General features: G+C 42.4%; 1 protein-coding gene across 2 annotated transcripts; it reads right to left on the bottom strand.

The window, feature by feature from the left end:
* Positions 1-5,606: 5,606 nt before the first annotated feature.
* Positions 5,607-19,188, bottom strand: man1b1a (mannosidase, alpha, class 1B, member 1a). Of its 2 annotated transcripts, none has more exons than XM_055936180.1 (14): positions 18,688-19,188; positions 17,606-17,749; positions 15,652-15,760; positions 15,315-15,550; positions 14,973-15,124; positions 14,704-14,825; positions 14,364-14,555; positions 14,069-14,217; positions 12,821-13,009; positions 12,311-12,501; positions 11,987-12,107; positions 11,613-11,807; positions 10,953-11,084; positions 5,607-10,165 (listed from the first exon to the last, which is right to left on the bottom strand). In XM_055936180.1, exons 2-14 carry the CDS (start codon positions 17,705-17,707, stop codon positions 9,956-9,958), a joined length of 2,100 nt encoding a protein of 699 aa, XP_055792155.1. In that variant the 5' UTR covers positions 17,708-17,749; positions 18,688-19,188; the 3' UTR covers positions 5,607-9,955. The 2 variants fall into 2 exon arrangements, with proteins under 2 accessions (XP_055792155.1, XP_055792156.1); XM_055936181.1 differs by having other exon boundaries at positions 19,085-19,178.
* Positions 19,189-21,607: the final 2,419 nt, after the last annotated feature.

The raw sequence follows: 21,607 nt of genomic DNA, 5'->3' as shown, positions 1-21,607 counted from the left end.
TTCAACCCCTTAATGACGAAGAAGACAATTATAGAACATGACATCTCCAATGCATAATTTACATGAATGGATCTGCTTTTTCTGAAGAAACACTAACAGTCCGGTAAAACTCATTAGGAAACTGCATTTGTCACATTAGTGCAGTGATATGAGCAATAACAAAAACAAGTCCTTTGGCAAATATTCCATTGTTTACCCAGTATCAATCTGTCTTGTATACAGTGAGTCACTTCAATGTATTCAGCGTATTTTGTCTTGTTTTTGCCTAATTTGTCTGACAGAGGTTCGGACTTCAATCACCACAAAGCTGTAAGTCACTCAGGAGAAGGTATACGTAGGTGTGTGACGCACCTCGCCAGACTGTGGTGTGTAGAGTGGCGGTGGTGGACCGGTGTGTTGTCAGCTTTTTAGCAGCAGACTGCAGGTCCACAGGGATAGGCTGCCTGTCAAGCCCATTGGCATAGGTGTGACTCATGATTCAATCCCCTGTTTAGATTTCTTGTCAGACAGAAAGCACTGCCAATCTCCAGGGATTAAATCAAATCAAATGTTATTTGTCACATGCTTTGTAGACAACAGGTGTAGACTAACAATGCAGAGTCAAAGATTAGATAAAACATTTAATTGAAAGTGTCAGTGAATAATGAATAAAAATAATGAGTAAAAATAGCATGGCTATAGACAGTAGAGGGCTTACAAAACAACATGGCTATATACAGTAGAGGGAGTAAAAAACAACATGGCTATATACAGTAGAGGGAGTAAAAAACAACATGGCTATATACAGTAGAGGGAGTAAAACACAACATGGCTATATACAGTAGAGGGAGTAAAAAACAACATGGCTATATACAGTAGAGGGAGTAAAAAACAACATGGCTATATACAGTAGAGGGAGTAAAAAACAACATGGCTATATACAGTAGAGGGAGTAAAAAACAACATGGCTATATACAGTAGAGGGAGTAAAAAACAACATGGCTATATACAGTAGAGGGAGTAAAAAACAACATGGCTATATACAGTATAGGGAGTAAAAAACAACATGGCTATATACAGTAGAGGGAGTAAAACACAACATGGCTATATACAGTATAGGGAGTAAAAAACAACATGGCTATATACAGTAGAGGGAGTAAAAAACAACATGGCTATATACAGTAGAGGGAGTAAAAAACAACATGGCTATATACAGTAGAGGGAGTAAAAAACAACATGGCTATATACAGTAGAGGGAGTAAAACACAACATGGCTATATACAGTAGAGGGAGTAAAAAACAACATGGCTATATACAGTATAGGGAGTAAAAAACAACATGGCTATAGACAGTAGAGGGAGTAAAAAACAACATGGCTATATACAGTAGAGGGAGTAAAAAACAACATGGCTATATACAGTAGAGGGAGTAAAAAACAACATGGCTATATACAGTAGAGGGAGTAAAAAACAACATGGCTATATACAGTATAGGGAGTAAAAAACAACATGGCTATATACAGTAGAGGGAGTAAAAAACAACATGGCTATATACAGTAGAGGGAGTAAAAAACAACATGGCTATATACAGTAGAGGGAGTAAAAAACAACATGGCTATATACAGTAGAGGGAGTAAAAAACAACATGGCTATATACAGTAGAGGGAGTAAAAAACAACATGGCTATAGACAGTAGAGGGAGTAAAAAACAACATGGCTATAGACAGTAGAGGGAGTAAAAAACAACATGGCTATAGACAGTAGAGGGAGTAAAAAACAACATGGCTATATACAGTAGAGGGAGTAAAAAACAACATGGCTATATACAGTAGAGGGAGTAAAAAACAACATGGCTATATACAGTAGAGGGAGTAAAAAACAACATGGCTATATACAGTAGAGGGAGTAAAAAACAACATGGCTATATACAGTAGAGGGAGTAAAAAACAACATGGCTATATACAGTAGAGGGAGTAAAAAACAACATGGCTATATACAGTAGAGGGAGTAAAACACAACATGGCTATATACAGTATAGGGAGTAAAAAACAACATGGCTATATACAGTAGAGGGAGTAAAAAACAACATGGCTATATACAGTAGAGGGAGTAAAAAACAACATGGCTATATACAGTAGAGGGAGTAAAAAACAACATGGCTATATACAGTAGAGGGAGTAAAAAACAACATGGCTATATACAGTAGAGGGAGTAAAAAACAACATGGCTATATACAGTAGAGGGAGTAAAAAACAACATGGCTATATACAGTAGAGGGAGTAAAAAACAACATGGCTATATACAGTAGAGGGAGTAAAAAACAACATGGCTATATACAGTAGAGGGAGTAAAAAACAACATGGCTATAGACAGTATAGGGAGTAAAAAACAACATGGCTATATACAGTATAGGGAGTAAAAAACAACATGGCTATATACAGTATAGGGAGTAAAAAACAACATGGCTATATACAGTGCAGATTGTCAATCTGTCAGCAAGACTGGCCAGTAGTCACCAAATGGAAGAAAACGTCAGGGACTACCTGAACCTACAATAAGAAACATTGAAAAATGTTTTCCTTTGCAAAATGGTTGCTACGGTGTGTACTAATGAATAAGACCATGACTGCCGGGTTGTCTTTGTTTTTGGTGTCAACTTTGGACAGGATACAGAGTACCCGAATCAAATTAATCTTTTTCCTTTCTTCCTACCTCCTCTCTGTTCATTTCTCATCTGAGGAAGCCTGGCGCTGCACCTGACATTTCCATGATAGATAACCAAGTCTGGGCAACGGTGCTGGAGCCAAGGTCTCAGCTCAGATGTATTTAACTCAAATTAATTTAACTGATCTCACCAGCCCATTTTCATTTTCTGCCAGTCTGCACCGCCCATGGATCACCCCATACAGCAGGAGGAGGAGGATAGTTTCAAGACTTTCACTACTTTTGGGAAGTACAGCACTTATCATAGAGAAATCTATTTCTATGACTGATCTTACGGGATATCAATGACTCGGGGCCTTGTCTGTCTCAGCACTTCTCCATCTGCCAGGACAGAAACACTCAGCTTCTCAATGTCCAGGAGCTCTTAAATATCCTTAACATACAGCACACTTTATGTGGTACCTCTTTACTACAGTTCCCACAATGTCGGGAACTATACTTGCACTTTGAAACTCAGACCACTACTTTGAGCCAGAGTAAGTTCTCGACTTTTTCAGTGGTTATGTAGAAAAGGAGCTGGATATGCTTGGAGGTGAACTAATTTCTGTGGGTGTCCTCATAGATCTTTCAGAGCCTAATTTCTTGGCAAGGGGCTCACAGACAGCTTGTGAAAACTCTCAAATTCCTCTCCAGGCGACAATTAGAAGCTTCCAGAAGCCTAGGCCTGCTAGAGCATCACCGAGAGACACACACAGCAAGACATACAGCAGCAAGCCCCCTGGCGCTTCCCCCTGGGCCTGGTACCCATAATCCTTGGCACTCAGATATCATCTTTCCTGCTAATAATAAGACAAATACGAGTCTGAAAACTGAACAGTATGAGGGAAATGAGGGCCATTAAAGTTACACAGTATGGTGCTGTATGTTCTCCAAAAGTCTCTTTCACAGTCTGCCCTGCGCTGCTGATGTGACAGCAAAGCCCATCCCATCAGGAACTGATAAGAGTTGTAATTAGATCCAACCAGGGTTATTCTCCAGGCAGGCTGTTTCTGTCCTGGCAGATGGAGAAGTGCTGAGACAGACGAGGACCCTGGACGGGGGGGAGGGGCAGAGCAGCAGCAACAGCAGTGACACAGGAGAGGCAAAGCCTTAACGCTTCATGACAATCGCTGCTTCTTTGCTCTGATGCAATCGAAATACAACATCAGATAAAAACTTGACACCTCACATGGATTATATCAAACGTGCAAAGATTGAAAATGGCACATTTACAGGCCAAAGTGATAGCTTTGAATTGGAAAGGTTTAAAGAGGTAAACAACGGGCTAACATGTTCAACAGTTACTGTAGGCCATCATAGGAGATCAGTACATGTCAGCAGACTGGGAAGCACTACATGCGTTTATATGGTAGAGAGAGAAGGCAGGGCTGGGACCTGTCACACTCGACTGTCAAGAGCAATGTCGGGTTAGCCTCTGTTGTAGACAGAGAGATGGGGACAGAGATGTGCCACGTGGCGTCATATCTACAGACAGCCTGCTCAGGACACAACATAACTCTGCACTTACAGGCAGACAGCTGAGTGCCCAGACACCTCTCAGAAGACACACACACACACTCAAAGCTCTCCGTTTCACCCAACATGTCCTTCCTCTCTTCTTCCACTCAGGCCATTATCAGATGTGTGTACAACAAAGTACAAAGGCTGTGTATGCTGTCATTGTAAAATGATTCCGAAGATGATCTCGCCCCCGGGGAATAACAGAGAGGATTACAGAGTTCTGATTCACATCACAAGCAAAGGGCTCTATGAGACAGTCACAAACTACCCAGCCTGGAATTGTTGTCATTTACGAAAGGTTATATTCATACATGTTTGGCGTGGAATGTGCAGTAGTGGTCTGGTAGAGTATAGAGGACTCCTACCCATGTTCTTCTCCAATGAGAAACAAAGTAGTCAGGGTCTTTGTCCCAAATGGCACCCTATTCCATAGTGCACTATGGGCCCTGGTCAAAAGTAGCGCACTATATAGGGAGTAAGGTGGCATTTGTCTTACCTTGTCTGATACAAATGCCAATTTGCTGACTGATACTTGACTGAAGGAAAAAGCACAACTGACAGATGACAGCAGTGTCCCAAACCCAAATACTCATAATCGTTATTTGTCACACGCCAATCACACAGTGACCTGAGGAGACCAACTTTCTGATCAGATCTAATTGAGTGTCAATCAAAATGAGAACACATGTGCACACCCACACACGAGATCAACCAGTCTTTGAGCCTGACAAGCGTCAAGCCTTATACATAAAGCTAGTTAAAAGTTCCCCCGTGGTTAAAGAAGAGTTGGCTTAATTACTATGCTGTATGCGTCACTGTGACGCTTTGGTTATAAAAACAAAGTTTCATGCTTCTAGCAACGTTTCAAGCTTCAAAATAATGCGCCACAGGTACACATACATCCTGTTTTTGCTGCCTCCTGGTGTTACAACTTTGTACATAACTATTATTGGCTTTAACAGGAACAGTGGGTAAAGAAAATACAAGGAAAAGTTTACTTTAAAAAAGGTGAGACTATGAATCATAAATGGCACACTAAAGACACTTATAAATAAACCTCCAGATCACAGTTTCAATACATGACTAATAATGTCCTCTGCGTGATACTGTAACTCTGTGAAATAAATCATAAATGCCCTGTGACAAGCCAGAAGAGAAAAGCTATGAACTATGGAGTCATTAACTACTATCAAATTATCTATACTCTACATAATGAAGTATTTTACCTTTGGCTCGGTCCAAGAAGTCACAGTTAAAAGTACCAACGTGCAGGAATTTACATAGATGTACATTAGCAAGGACAGCAATTCTCAACTCGTTAATGCCATACAATAATCAACCAATGAAACTTCATGTACTGGAGGGTACAAATCTATTCACGAAAAGGAAAACAAGATCAACGGCTTAGTTTAAAATCTTTATTGTCGAACCAAATGACAGAAAAACAGGTTATTGTTGTACGGACAGGGTTTGAGAGAAGCTGCGGCTGGACTTACAAAAGCAGCGTGGAAAATATTACAGTCTGTGGGGTGACAATCTTAGAGAGTTGAAAGGATTCTCCAAAGTCAAGCTTAATAGGTAGCAGTTCAACGGCAAGGCAATCCCTGTGACCACTATCTTCATGAAGAAATTGCCGGGCTCAGTAGTCTTTGGGGAAGATTTGACCCTTCTCTAATGGACGCTACTCCTTAAACAGTTCAATGAATTGATTGTGAGAACACAAAACACTATTAATCAAGTCTTTGGTCTATGACGCAAGGGTCATATTTGCAATCTCCACCAACAGATTGATAACGTTGCTCTCCCATGTAGCAATCTATAAATCAGTATTGAGTGGACAACATTTTATATTTTGTAGGGCCTTTTAAAACAAGTAATTTCAGTGAGTTTCTACATTTCTTAATGGGCGGCAGGTAGCCTACCAGTTAGAGCGTTGAGTCAGTAACCGAAAAGGTTGCTAGTTCAAATCCCCGAGACGACTATGGAAAACAAATCTGTCGCTGCCCTTGAGCAGGCGCTTAACCCTAATAACAGATATGCAAAAAAAAAAACATTTCCATTTTACCACACACTGTAAAGGTCACGTTGGAGAAACAACAAAAAAGCCCCCCTATTTAGATTTTTTATCCTCCCTCTCATTTCTCTCCACGTAGATATTTAATTTCCAACCTGAAAAGTACCGGGAGATTTTAATTCAATCTTCGGACGTTTTCATTATGGCCATGTAATAGTTTCAAATATTAAAAATCATGGTGTGTTAAATATAAAATGACCTCTCTGAAACTCTGAATTGTGTATTGAAGTGTTCGCCATGGTAACAAATGACTACATTCCTTTTCTCATGTCTTTAGTCTCCTTTAAAAAACTCACACCAACTAAGCACTATCATGAATATTTGATCGAGTTTAAAGTCTGTGACTGGGGCCAAAGCTGAGAAGCAATTTCAGGAACAGCACACAATCTCTGGGAGTGAAGAAACTGCCACTCACTAGTTGCTATAAGCTCGGAAGGCACAACGTTAAAATAACTTCCAACACACCACAAAAGGTGGTAGGGAAGGTAAGCTGTGCTGTGGATGACAGACCGTGTGGAGGAGGGTTCCGCCAAGCACTGGTGCAGTGCCAATTCTGCTTACTCAAATCCTGATGGTATAGGTCAGGATTTGGTTACAGAAATCTACCAATGAAATATAGCCTACTGTAATGAGTTATGATAATTTAGCAAAGCACAACCCATGTATTTTTTTTAAAGCAGTTGATCAACTAGAAGAATTATAGTTAAAACGCTTAAAGCACAATACAAGGGCTATGAAATGAAACAATTGATGTCAGCCAAAGTGTGTGACTTTAGGACAAACTGTCTCAAATGGTACCCAATTCCCTATATAATGAACTACTTTTGACCAGGGCTCTGGTATATAGGGAATAGGGTGCCATTTGGGATGCACACCTCCTCTCCACCTCTCTGGAGAGGTCTATATTTCATACTGGGAGAAGCACAATTATATATAAGCAACACCATTGCTTAAAAAGGTTCAATGCAGCAGTTCTCAATATCAAATCATTTCTGGGTAAAAATTAAGTACCTTACTGTTATTGTTTTCAATTAAACTAGTCCGTTTTTTTTTTAGCAAAGAGCAAAATAGAATTTCACTAGGACAGTCTGGGAGGGGTCTGATATTGGCAAAGGCTTGAAACTCTATCTTATTAGCCTAACTAATTTACCCCATGGTGAGGTCACCATGGACAGGCCAATGCTCCAACCCACCAAAACAGGCTGGAATTTCAGGCCAACTTCAAGCGGTTCTAACACTAAAAGGGCATTCTCGTTTTCACAATATTATTTGAACCTCATAAATGTGGAAATATATATAAAAACACTGAAATCACATTTTTGACTGCACTGGGCCTTTAACACGTCAAAAGGGGAATACAATCACAACATTCAGGAGACCATTTAAAAAGAATTCCCATAAAATATTTACACTTGTTACGCAATAAGTTTACTTGAAACCTCCCAAATAGTGAGCTATAAGACACCTCCCTTGCCAAAATGCTCTACAAGACATAACCATGAACTATATACACCGTGTACAAAACATTAGGGACATCTGCTCTTTCCAAAACAGACTGACCAGGTGATTCCAGGTGAAAGCTATGATCCCTTATTGATGTCACTTGTTAAATCCAATTCAATGTGAGTAGATGAAGGGGAGGAGACAGTTTAAAAAAAATGATTACAAGAGACAACTGAGACATGTATTGTGTATGTGTGGCATTCAGCGGGTGAATTGGCAAGATAAAATATTTAAGTGCCTCTGAACAGAGTATGGTAGTAGGTGCCAGACGCACCAGTTTGAGTGTGTAAATGAAACGCTGCTGGGTTTTTCACGCTCAGTTTCCCATGTGCATCAAGAATGGTCCACCACCAAACTGTGGGGAACATTGGAGTCAACATGGGCCAGCATCCCTGTGGAACGCTTTCGACACCTTGTAGAGTCCATTCCCCAACGAACTGAGGATGTTCGGAGGGCAAAAGGGGGCACGACTTTATTAGGAAGGCATTCCTAATGTTCTGTACACTCAGTGTCTACCCTGGACATCTTCAGCAGGCACAGCATAAAATTGGGAGAAACAACCATTTATGATTGAGCGCTCTGTAGGTATGCTTAACTAGCCATCAGCGTAATATCACCAACACTTCAAGAAAACAAGAACCCTTCTCATAGACTCTTACTAGTCTATATTCATTCATTCTGGTATTCATTCTGACTGATAATGAGTCTGGCTTTGTAACAGATTTAATTCAAGCAACAAGAATATATTCTACCCAGAAACCAAACATGAGAATTCTTAGTGGCAGCACTCTAATTAGGCTGTGGTAAGTCGATTAATCTAGGAAACCAGAACCCAAAATGTCGCAGTTCAGTCATGAGAGACTTGCCTACAAGTCGATTGCATAAACCTTAACTCCCTCACGATGAGACGAATACACAGACACATGGTCCCAAATGAAATATGCATGAAATTCTCATAACACAGCAATATTGAGTTATTTACACAACTTATGTCTGCATTGGCGAAATCACATTTAAAAGTATACAAACGTGCCATTACTTCATTACCTCGATTACATTCCCAATTACCCTTCATACAATCCCATGAAACAGGAGGGTTAGACTTGTTGTCATCATGAAGTCATCATGAAAAACAAAAAAACAAATCAATTAAAAAAAAAAAAAGATTGGAAAAAAAAGAAGACACATTCACCATAAATACATTAAAAAAAAGAACTGTCATTGTAGGCTGTGGTCCCATGTGCAACAATGATTAATGGCATTTCATTCATAGGCCATCAGTGTTGGTTTTTATCTATTCAGCTAAAACACGCAGAATCACCTGCATGCATCACTACTCAAATCTACTCCCACACCACTTAAATATACAAAAAGACCAATCCTTACATTTTAGAGATGAAAGTGCAAAGCATTTTTTCATCACAGGAGCTTCACAGTCACGGTACTATAGGCTACTTCAACTGGTCCTCCACATCGACAGTAGTAACTAGTGGTGTAAGGCCCATAGAAATAGAATGAACACACAAAATGGCCGCCAGTCCACCCATTATGGATTAACTGACGTAAATGGCGACGCCCATTCTACTCATTCTATTTCTGTGGTAATGGCTATCAAGGAGAGGAACTCCTGAAAGACCTATGGGGTAGGAGCGTTTCACCTACCATCAAAGGCTCTCAACAATGCAACCCATGTATTCAGTACTCCCTTCAGGGTAAACAATGCTCTAACATAAATGTATAGGACAAATCAATGGGAAAGCGTAATCATCTCCTGGTACTTCCACCTTATTACATATCCTTCGTCAGCCGGTCGGGGAGGGGAGAGGATTATACTACTTTTAGTGTCAGAAAATAATCAAACTGGCACCTGGGGGAGTCTCAGTCTAGTTTCTGTTGAGCTGATTCTGGAGACCTTCGCGCTTCTTGTTTCTTTTCAACTGAACAGCAAGCCATCAAGATTCTCAAGTGTGTCTACTCCAAACTACAAAAGCTTTGTACAAGAGACCAGCTCTATGCCCACCCTTCCAAGGAAAACCTTTCCACTTGAAAACCCATTGACGGGTTTGTCTTCTACTGTGCACAGTGAGTCAAGCTGGATCCCTTGAAGGCAACAGATAGGAAGTTCAAACCCTGGGATCTCGTGGTATGCTACTTCTCTATGACATCACTTCCTGTCTCAGACAGGGGGCAATTGCCAGATGGGTAGTGGGTGGGCCTCTGTGTTGAACACGTACTTGTCCAGGCTGAGCAGCTCGAGGTCGTCTGAAAACAGCAGGTAGAAGTACTTGAGCGTCTCCCCCAGGAAGAAGCTCTCCATCTTGTCCCTCGGACCCGGGTTCACGGGGTCGCGCACGTTACTGATGGAAGTGTAGCCTCCACTTGGCACCTGGATAGGAAGACGAGCATGAGGGGAAGCAGCGAGTAACACAGGAAACCCAAACGAAACCCCATTTACAAAACTGTCTTTGACTGTGCACAACCACCACAGCGAATCAAGCTGGATCCCTTGAGAAGGCAGCTTGGTATAACAGCTCAAGATGATTATGTTAATTGAGAAATTCGAGTACTCACCCAATTTTCTTCCTACAGATGGCTTCTTTCTAATGCAACCGTGTTGCCATGAGCTATCTGTCATGCAATTATGGAACTTTTTATAATAATAAAGATTCCTCTGCAGCTGCATGAAAATAGGACCTGTTTTTATTGTATCTTTCTGACGGCGTTCTGGCATTGACGCGCTATGAAACAACTGGCAGATGCACCGGCTGGCAGAACCCATACACCACCAGTCAATCAGGTGATCAAACTTGTTGTAGTTAGCACACACACACACCTTACAGACATCAATGTTTTAACTTGGAGCAAGGTATCCAGCTGGCTGATGGAAGTCATACTCCACGGAATGGCGGGACTGTTCTCAGAATTTAGCTTGTTTCATAATGCATTCATAATGTTTCAAGACTTGCCCAGGAAGAAAACGTACCACAGGGTTATAGTTTTTGTTAAGATTAATTCTGACTGTTAGTGGGTTAATTAGACAAAGTCAGCGCAGTAACATGGTTGCCAAACAACTTGATCTATCCAATGAATGTTTGGCAAGTTATCAGACGTAACAGATCAGTGAAGGTGGAGTCTCTGTGCTGTCTGGCGTACAGTAAGACGTTGGGACTCACCCTGGTATATTTGTTGAAGCTCTCTAGAATGTCCCAGCCCCAGTCTCTGTATTTGGCGTCCTTAGTGAACCTGTACAAGTAGAACAGACTCTCCACGGTCTCTGGTCTCAGGAGGTTGTGTCTGTCTGCAGGCTTGGGGAGAAAAGACGTGCAAACTCACATTGGTGTGCATCCCAAATTGCACCCCATCTCCTATATAGCGCACTACTTTTAGGGAATAGGGTGCCATTTGAGGCGCACACATAAACATTGACGGTAAAGTGAAAGCGAACACATCTTTGTACGCTTTGATTGGAGATGTTTGTATGCTGTAGCAGTTCCAACCTAAATCAAATGGAATTTTCAAACGACCTTAAGAACTGATGAGACGCATTTGGAAAGCAAGTTTAGAGGGTTAGTTCCAGCAGTGAGGAGAAAACAAAGATCAGAGCCGTTTCCAGCTTTATTACACCATAGAGCCACACTTGACTCCTGTTACTCCGCCATTAAACATCTCTAGAGAAGGATTAGTGCAAGACAGAGAAATAAGACAGTAGGAGCCAAATACATCTATATCTCACACACAGTGTCCTAAGTTGCACCCTATTCCCTACGTTGTGCACTAAATAAAGAGCAGCGTGCCATCTGGGATGCTCTCAGTATTCTTCCTGTAGAACCCACCTTGACGTCGACGTCTCGCCCGTCGTAGGGCTGCAGGTTGAAGTGGGCGATCTCAGGGCTCAGGCCCGTTTCCATCTGGATGTACATCTGGTGGCACGTCTCCATCAGCTGCAGGGCTAGCTCCATGTGATCCTCTGGCAGCCCATTGTGGGCACCCAGCGCAAGCGTGCCAGGCAGGAAACACACCAGGTGGTCCTGAGAGAGAGAGAGACAGAGAGGCAGATTGAGAGAGAGAGAGGGACGGGGGCAGAGAGAGACAGGGCGAGAGGGGGGAGAGAGAGCGAGCGAGAGAGAGAGTGAGAGGGGAGAGAGTATTTATTGTAAAGTAGTACATTCAGTGTGTATTGGTATGGATGTTCTGCGTAGTCTCTCACCATCTTGGGGTTGAAGCGATTGTGGTTGAGCTCCCCTACGAAGGTCAGCTTTCTGGGGCCACTGGTTCTCAGCAGGTGCTTCTTGACCCCCTCTATTGCCTCGAGGTAGTCCTCCAACAGACTGAACAACACACCCATCAATCTCTATTCGTTTATCTGTAATCTGGCAGTCTCCTCAAAGTACTCTAATCTAATCATATGTGAACTGGGCCTGTATTCATAAAGCCTCTCGAGTAGGTGTGCTGATCTAGGATCAGGTCCTCCGTGTCCATGCCATCTTAGTCATTATTATCTTAAAGGCTAAATTAATAGGAAGGTGCTTACTCTGGTTCCGTCTTGCCTCCCTGGATCCACTGTTTGAGCAGGTACTCATAGTAGCTGTCAGCCCGGGCCCCCAGGGTATAGACTCCTTTGTGGGTGAACTGGCCGCTGTTGGTGTTGATGAACATGGGCACCAGGCCGTCATGCTTCCCTGGCAGCTTATGGACCAGCCTCATCACCTCATTCACCACCTCCTAGGAATGCACAGGCAGGTTGATAAAGACTTGGGTCATATTCATTAGAGCAGACTGTAGAAAAACGTTTTGCAACGGAACACCTTCTCAAATACAAACCTATGCAATAACAAGTTAAACTCCTCAAATTTCAACCTATATGTCCGGACAGAGATTTTGTGTCCGAAAATTACGTATTGAGACAATGGCTTTTCAATGAGAGGCATCTGTCGACAGATAACAGAGATCACTGTCTGAAAAAAATATATTAATTTGTAATAAATAAAAAAATGTAGTCTACACATGACACGATACATAGAGCCCGCCTCTCTGGCCTCACCTGGTACTGCGGGTCCTGGGTGAGGCGGCTGAGCTCTCTGAACTCCAGCTGGACACTGGTGACCTCGGCCAGGGTGCTGTCGGACGTCCAGCGAGGGGGGTGGGCCGTGCCCTTCCCAATGTTCACATCAGAGAAGGGGATCTTGGAGGGGGTTTTGAAAGCAGGCATCAACCTCAAGCCAATATCTTTCTACAAGAGCGGAAGGAAAGATGAGAATATAGCTATCAATCCTCATTAGCACTCATTAGTAAATTAGCTAATTAAATTAAGCACCTGTCTGACTCATTAATTCTTCAGATTTTTTTCCAAAATTGGCTCAGAATCAAAATACTTTCCGTTAATTTATCATAACCTTAGGCAATGAAAAGTACTAAGTTAGTAGATACAATTTGAGGTTTTCAGTGATTTATTTAGAAAGAAGAATTTGAACATTGGTTGAGAATGTGCATGTTTGAATTTAGGTGGGTGATCAAAAAAAAGGTTGATCTCATATTTATCTAACTTGCGCATCACCAGTTAGTAAACAACTTTGCATAGAGCTTTTATGACCGGTTTAAATTAAAAATAGTTTGCTCGTGGTATTCCCATGTGGGAAGAAAATAGCATTTTTCCTGCTCTGATGTACACTGAGTATACAAAACATCTTCCTAATATTGAGTTGTACCCCCTTTTGCCCTCAGAACAGTCTCAATTTGTCAGGGCATGGACTCTAAAGGTGTTGAAAGCGTTCCACAGAGATGCTGCCCCATGTCGACTCCAATGCTTCCCATAGTTGTGTCAAGTTGGCTGGATGTCCTTTGGGTGGTGGACCATTCTTGATACACACGGGAGACAGTTGAGCCAGCGTTGCGTTGCAGTTCTTGACACATTCAAACTGGTGCGCCTGGCACCTACTACCATACCCCGTATAAAGTCAATTAAATCTTTTGTCTTGCCCATTCACCCTCAATGGCGCACATACACAATCCATGTCTCAAGGCTTAAAAATATTTTTTTAACCTGTCCCCTCCCCTTCATCTACACTGACTGAAGTGGATTTAACAAGTTACATCAATAAGAGATCAGAGCTTTCACCTAATCAGTGTTCCTAATGTTTTGTACACTCAGGGTATGTGTCAGCCAGAAGCCCTAAGGATCAGTGAATAGTGGGATTGAAAGGGTGAAAGGAGAGATGGAGGTAGAGAAAAAAGTTTGAGACCATATTCTAGTCTCCCAATCTGTCCTAGCCTTCCTTCCCATGTCACTCACAGCCTTCTCCAGGAACATCTCGTCACCAGTCAGGTGGTAGGTGCTTAGCAGGCCTCCCAGGATCCGGATGGTGCTCTCAAACAGGTTCACGTCCACATTCTTAGAGAATGACAACTCAGTCTCCACCCACTTCCTCGCCTCCTCAAACTCTGTGAGCGAGCACGCAAGCAAGCGAGACACAGGGAGACAGAGAGAAATTCAGCCTTGGGTTCTGTTTCACAGCAGCAAATAGAGAGAAGCAATTAGTAAAGAGAGAGTGGGGTGTGTCTGTTTTTGTGTCAGGAGGCCTAGCTACCTTCTTTCAGTCCCAGGATCCACATTGTGTCCAGAGCATCAATGAGAGTCAGGCCCAGGCCAAACCACTCCCCGTAGGACTTAGACACAGGCTTGAGCTCATCATGACCCCAGGCAAACTCCTTATAGCCCTTCCACGCATGCCTAAAGGCCTCTCGCACCATCTCCAGCCTGTCCACAGGCTTCACTGAAACTACACACAGTAAGCATATTCTCTCAAGCACACACACAAACATCTATATTTCGGAAGCCAAAGACACCACAACTGGTCAAGCTCTGGAGTGGGTGAGGGTGTGCGGTATGGTTGAGGGTGTGAGATGGTGCGTGTGGCAGAGACTTACCTGGTGCCAGTGGGGCTGTGTCCTCAGGGTTGACTGGCACAGGAGGCACAGCGGCATCCTTCTCATGGGCAGAGGGTGGAGGTTCTGTAGCCTCGTCTGCCTCGATCATGGCCCCTCGCCAGCTACATGTATGAAACACATATAACACATATAAAGGACATGGAGCTGTAAAAAAATAGTAATAACAGTATTACCGCAGAATGATACTGATTGGGCGAAAGAGTTGAATTCGATATCAAGTGTCGTTACGGTTGACATTAGGTTTTTACCTGACAAGAGGCTTCTCTCCCTCCTCCTCTTCAGCTTTCTCCACTGGCACTTTCTCCACTGGCACTTTCTCAGCTGGTTTTACCAGTGAATCTGATACATTCCGCTCCTTCTGCAGGCTTGGAGGTCCTCTCTTGTTGGGGAATGGTCTCTTCTACATAGGTAAACAGAGTTAATTAGAATACATTACAGCAAGTTCTGACAAAGGCACTGAAGGACAGCCAAAACAGTTGCTTCACTGTCTGTTCTTGGACCCAGAATCACTTGAATGGTTGTTTAGTTTTATGTTTCATAAAACCTATCAAAGTAGTTAAGTATAGTCCAATAGCCAGACTGGTCCTGACCTTGGCTGGAGGTTTGAGTATAGAGGGGACCTTTGGCCTCCGGGGTTCTGGAATGACCTCTGGTATGAGTCCTGGACCCACAGCTAGACCCAACTCTGGGCCGACTGCTACACCAGCCAGGCCCACAACCGGACCTCCAGCTGGGCCAGCCACAGGGTTTACCCCTGGAGGGACGGGTTTCAGGCCCCTTTCCCAGTCTTCATCCCAGTCCTCCCTTACCGCCCTGTCCGACATGCCTGAGCGCACACACACACACACACACACACACACACACACATCAATAGCAGCATACAAATACAAAAGACTAACAGCGAGTGAGAGTGGGCAAGAGGCCTACCTCTCCATTGCTCTGAGAAGCTTGGGTAGGACAGCAGTCCACATATCAGCAGCAGAGCCAGCAGGAAGAGGATGAGACTGCGCTGCAGCCGAGACAGCTGCTTCCACTTCTACAGAGGAGAGAGGAAAATAAGCACTCAAAAGCAATTTAACATCTATCAATTGATCCTTCGCTAAGCCTGGCCCCGGGAATTTTGGGCAACCAATTGCAGCGCTCCAATGTGGATAGCAACTGTTGACGAGTCTGACACCTCGGACAAGCTCACGTTAGAAACGCATGACGCAAGCCAGTGGGGGAAAAAATGTATTGTTTAAATGGCTAAATAATTGAAAAGTATACCAGGGGTACTTGCCACTGTGATTCCTGAATTGCAGAGCGTGTTGGCATATTTTTTTAAAATCCTAAATTATACTTCTGTTACATTGTCTGTTAGCTAGCTTTCAGTCTCGTTGACCACCAAATGTTGCTAATGCTAGCTAGCCACTTAATCGAACTTGTCTATATCATGAATATAACTAATCTGCTGTCGACAACAGCAAACGATTTGAGAGCACTTATTAGCTCCAAGAGCCCTCCAGTGGCTCGCTACACTACAAACATAATTTTACCAGCTTCCCTTGAAGCAATTGTAATGACAGTCCACCACAACATACCCAAGAGATTCCTGATTAGCAAGGGGTAGTCTGTGCTTAATTTCATTGTGTAAGCTAGTGGAAAAACAATTGTATTAAAAAGGGGATTTCGCCAGTGTTTCCTGAGAAAATGTGGCCTGAACTTGCAACAGTAGCCAAGGGGGCAGGGCTTAGCGAAGGGTTAATTCAAATGACAGTAGGACCGTAGCTCATTTCCCCATACCAAATCACCATTTATGAGGGATAAAAGCTTTTGACAAACACTGTGTAAGCTATTGTGTTACTTGCCCGGTACAACTCCAACATCTCTAGATGGTTGTTTCTCCACTAGCTTACACAGACTGATGACAGAGGGATGCTCTCTCATGGGAGAGAACAAAAAATAGCTAGAGGCACAACAGGCTACACGCAAGTACTGTAGGCTGGCTACTTAGCCTAATCAACACTTGTGTTGAGCCACAAATACCTATCTGAGCAATTATCTGTAAGCCATGATGGAAAACAATGCATCACTGTCTCAGAAGAGACTGTCACTGGAATCCATCTAAGTAAGACAATACACAAGAAGACATAGCCTAGTCTGCCCGATACCAATGAAAACTACTAGAAGCCATACTCCTTACATTCATGATTGCTATTATTTTTGCATATTGCACCAGCATATACAACACAAACTAATGGCAGGTTTAAAAAGCACATCTCTGCTGGTTCTGTTAAGCACCTGAAAACCAGGGACGTATTCATTACAGAAACAGTTTGCCATTTAAGAACCAAATGTAAGCAAACTTAGCAAAACAAAAGTTTCTATTGGATAAATTCAGGTAGGTCCCTTCTTGTTTCATTCCGTTTGCTTCTGTTTAATAAACATTTTACAACAGCTCTAGTCCATGTTGACCTCTCAATCAGTTATCTTTCAATCAACAAGAAAGGAACTATCTGGAAGCATCACAATGCTTGACTGGAGGAGGTAGGCTACACTACCTTTTGTCAGGGGGGTTTCCTTTGAGAGTGAAACATGAAACCAGTTTGAAAGAAGGACAGCAAACACAAGGACATGCTGATTTTGGCATGACCGAACCGTATTGAGAAAAGAGTGGGAGAAAGCCTGGTGGGCCGTATGTATAAGGCTTCTCCGAGTAGGAGTGCTGATTTAGGTACAGTTTAGCCTTTTAGATCACACTGAATAAGATTAAATGGACAGGGGGGAGCTGATCCTAGATAAGCCATCCTACTCAGAGTTGCTTGATACATATGGCCCCAGTTCACAGTACTGTTGTGAGAAAGTGGCTGCAGGACAAGGGCTTGAAATAAATAATACTCACCCTCCAGCAGGACTGGCGGCGGTGCTTTCCGTTGTTGTAGTTGCGGCTGTGTTGGTCACTGAGGGTCAGCGCGATGAAGTCCTTTCTAGATGGGGGGTACATCTCTCCAGCTGAGTGGTACCGTCATATGTCAAAGACACTGGACTGTGGGATGGGGAAGAGAAGGGAATAGTTTAGGATTAATTGACCTATAGAGGAAGAATAACAGGAGTGTCTCAACTCTTCCTTTATGTTAAGGGTCCATTTGACTCATTATTTAATTTAGTTTGTTTCAATGTCCACAAGTTGGCTTTTTATTGTCAGCTAGCTAGCTAACATTACTTGAACTAAGAGTAGTAATTAAGGCATCAAGGCCAGCTAGATAGCGTCTGAACTAGTTGTCTGTGGAATAGCCTCTGCCTGGAGATCAGAAAAAGTAGAAATAGCTTTAAAAAGCAGGCAAAGGTTTTAATTTGGAGAAGGTTGTCTACGTAAGAGAAACCACTCCCCTGCCCTTTGTGCCCGCCCCCGCTGGCCAGGTGTTTTTATTTTAATGATAGGTATGATGTGCAATGAAGAGATCGTTAAATTGTTAAATGAATATGGTTGATTTTTAAGGTTGGGGAAAGTGCAGTGAATAGTGCCACTTTTTAGGATGTCAACATAAATGTATGCATTTATGGTTGTTTGTAATTTTGTCCTGCCTTTTAACCATTATATGTGTTATTGTTTTTACCATCGAGGACCACTTTGTAAACAAGCGTTTTAATTAATACTTTCAAGTGATATCCTCTGGGTCCTCATTGTACATTTTGTTGTATATGTCTGTTCACCAAAATAAATACAATTACATTCTAACTAGTTGGCTGGCTAGCTAGCTAGTTAGTTATGATTCATAACTCCAAAAGACAAGGCTTTTTACAATCTGTCTTGTCTTTGGAGTTAAAAAAACTATACATATAGTTAGCTAGGAGTTATGAATCATACCTAGCTAGTTGGCTGACAATTTGTCACTAACTAGCTACAGCTATGTCACAGACAAAAGTAGGAACCTTTTAGTTCTCTGGCTAGCTATGTCACTCAAAAGTCCCCCATACGCTTACCTTTTCCCGTTGTACCCAGGTAGGGAACGTTAGCCTCCGTTGTTGTCACACTGACTGTATTCTCTCTGGGCGCGTTAGGAAGAGCGAGTCATGATGAGCTAGCTCTCGCTAGCTACCTATCCTATAACCTACAACATTGGAAAGCTAGCTAGTGTTGACTTGTACTGTTGACAATTGATCCGCATTTCTCGCAAGTGAAGAGAGAATCGCTTTAATTTCCCCAGTAACAACAACATGGCAAGCTAGCTACTTTATATTGTTAGCTTACGATAGCTAGCCTTTCCATAGCTGCCTCTAGTTTGCTATCTTACTTTTTTTCGCCTCCAAACAGTGGACGGTTTTGTAAAGACCAACGTTTATCTAGGTTCGGGTGCCCAATGTGGTAAATTTTACTAACCTCCACTGGTGAAAATTGAGGTTAGCTGATTGCAGCTTGCATCCTCAAAAAGTGACAGCTCACCAATGGGCGTATTCGTTTTGCATGGTCCGGTGCACCGGTTGTCGGAGATTGTTATTTTGGAAACTCCCCCAACCCCGGACAGTTCAGTGTGGGTCACATGACTCGAGGCCGCGTCATCATTGGCTGCGAGACATCGCGGCCCTGCCCGCCCGTGTGGAAAATAACCCTGTGGTTATTGCCCGCCTGTGGGGAAAATAACCCTGTGGTTATTACCCCATTGGCTCACAGTAAAAACGTGACCTTTTCAAACTCAATTTTGTTGTTGTCGTCTTGTTTTAGTCAATTACAAAACTACATTTAAGAAAAGTACAATATGTCTAAAGATTACTTTTCAACAATGCCCACTCACTACTCAGAAAAACGTAATATTTTAGGGCTTCCCTCATGCTTGTTTTCATGAAGGTGTTAGCAGACACTTGAGTGAGTTAGTGAGGGATAAACTCCCATATGTATTGGGTGAAATACCACAGTGTGCAATCACAGCAGCAAGATTTGTGACCTGTTGCCACAAGAAAAGGTCAACCAGTGAAGAACAATCACCATTGAAAATAGAACCTATATTTATGTTTATTTATTTTCCCTTTTGTACTTGAAGTATTTGCACATTATTACAACACTGTATATAGACATATTATGACATTTGAAATGTCTTTACTATTTTGGAACTTTTTCTGCAATTTTTTTATTGTTTATTTCACTTTTGTTTATTATCTATTTCACTTGCTTTGGCAATGTAAACATATGTTTCCCATGCCAATAAAGCCCCTTAAATGGAAATTGAGTGAGTGAGTGCTAGCTACTGTAGTTACCCGACCGGAACATTAAGCCAGCCAAGACCAACAACACAACCAAACGGACTATACAGCTACAAGTAGTGAATGGAGTTACAATGTCTTACTTGTGATTTAAATGTTTTCCACACACGTAGCTAGCACAATGTTTCACTATAAAACTAAAATGACATTTACTGAGGAGGATGGTCCTCCGCGTCCACCTCTGAGAAGCCTCCACTGGTGAAAACAATATGTTTTGTAATTTCTCGTTATAACAAGGTTGGTGGCAACATGTGAAAATTGTTGTGGAAATCTGTTGCAGCTCAAGTCGACTACAAAATCCACAATGCAATGTTCTCTCTCTAGGCTTGCTAGTTAGCAAGCAATCTACACACATTAATAGCAAAGTCAGTATCTGCATGTGAAGTAGATAGCTGTAAAATCGCCTAAAAAAAGGAACTATCAATTTAGGAGTCTATCTCACCGGTTTCAACTTGCAGTTGGCCTCTGCACAGAGCAAGTGCAGAGTACGTTGCTATGGCAACAGCAGCCCTTTCCCACGTTTCCCAGACACACAAGGCGGATTGCCAGATGGTACTTGAAGGAGAAACTGAGTTGAATCATTGGTACACTATTTAGATTGAGCATATCTAAGCGAAATATATATGTCCCAAGACCAGCTCAGTTAATCCATATCTTTGTGTCGCTGAGTTGTGATAATGCTGCAGCAAATGTACATTATCCCAGGGGCATTGACAGACACAATGTAAGTAACCTAATTTCTGTCACTCTAAATGCCCTGAATGCCTCTGTTTATCCTACAGCTATTGTATGCAGTAATAATGTGCCTATGAACCAGAGTTATACAGTTAGAACTGAGGCGGTGTGCCCTAGTAGGAAGTCCACTGTGTGCAGCTCACCCTGCACTATCAGCTCAACCAAAAATAACATGAGCATGTCTACTTCTGATACGCTTCCCAGAATTGTGCTAAAAAATAGCCCACATTAATATATGTAGCCTAAGAAACAAGGTTCATGAAATCAATAACTTGCCAGTAACAGATGACATTCATATTCTGACTATGTCAGGAACTCACTTAGATAATACCTTTGATGATAAAGTGGTAACAATACATGGTTATAAAATATACAAAAAAGGCACAGTGTTGCAGCATCCGACAGTAAGGCGCTGCAGAGGGTAGTGCGTACGGCCCAGTACATCACTGGGGCAAAGCTTCCTGCCATCCAGGCCCTCTATACTAGGCGGTGTCAGAGGAAGGCCCCAAAAAGAGTCCAGCCACCCAAGTCATTGACAGTTCTTTCTGCTAGCGCACGGCAAGCGGTACAGGAGCGCCAATTTGAGGTCGAAAAAAAGGCTCCTTAACAGCTTCTAACCCCAAGCCATAAAACTGCTGAACAATTAATGAAATGGCTACCCGGACAATTTGCGTTGACCCCCCTTTTTTATACACTGCTGCTACTCGCTGCATAATCAATTTATCCGTACCTACATGTATGTACATATTACCTCAATTACCTGGACTAACCTGTACGCCCGCACATTGACTCAATGCTGGTACCCCCTGTATATTGTTATTTTATTGTGTTACTTTTTTACTTTTGTTTATTTAGTAAGGCAAGGGGGCAGTATCCTGAATTTCTGGCTGACTGACGTGCCCAAAGTAAA

This window comes from Salvelinus fontinalis, chromosome 10 (genome assembly GCF_029448725.1).
Source record: "Salvelinus fontinalis isolate EN_2023a chromosome 10, ASM2944872v1, whole genome shotgun sequence".
Lineage (NCBI taxonomy): Eukaryota > Metazoa > Chordata > Actinopteri > Salmoniformes > Salmonidae > Salvelinus > Salvelinus fontinalis.
This window is presented reverse-complemented; position numbering and strand designations above follow the sequence as displayed.

Bases quoted from the DNA above. Each gene is read 5' to 3' on its own strand.
- man1b1a (XM_055936180.1), bottom strand. From the start codon at position 17,707: ATGTACCCCCCATCTAGAAAGGACTTCATCGCGCTGACCCTCAGTGAC. The intron at 15,761-17,605 runs GTGAGTATTATT...TCTCCTCTGTAG, and splicing joins GCCGCCAGTCCTGCTGGAGG to AAGTGGAAGCAGCTGTCTCG. The intron at 10,166-10,952 runs GTGAGTCCCAAC...CTTCCTATCCAG, and splicing joins GCTTCAACAAATATACCAGG to GTGCCAAGTGGAGGCTACAC.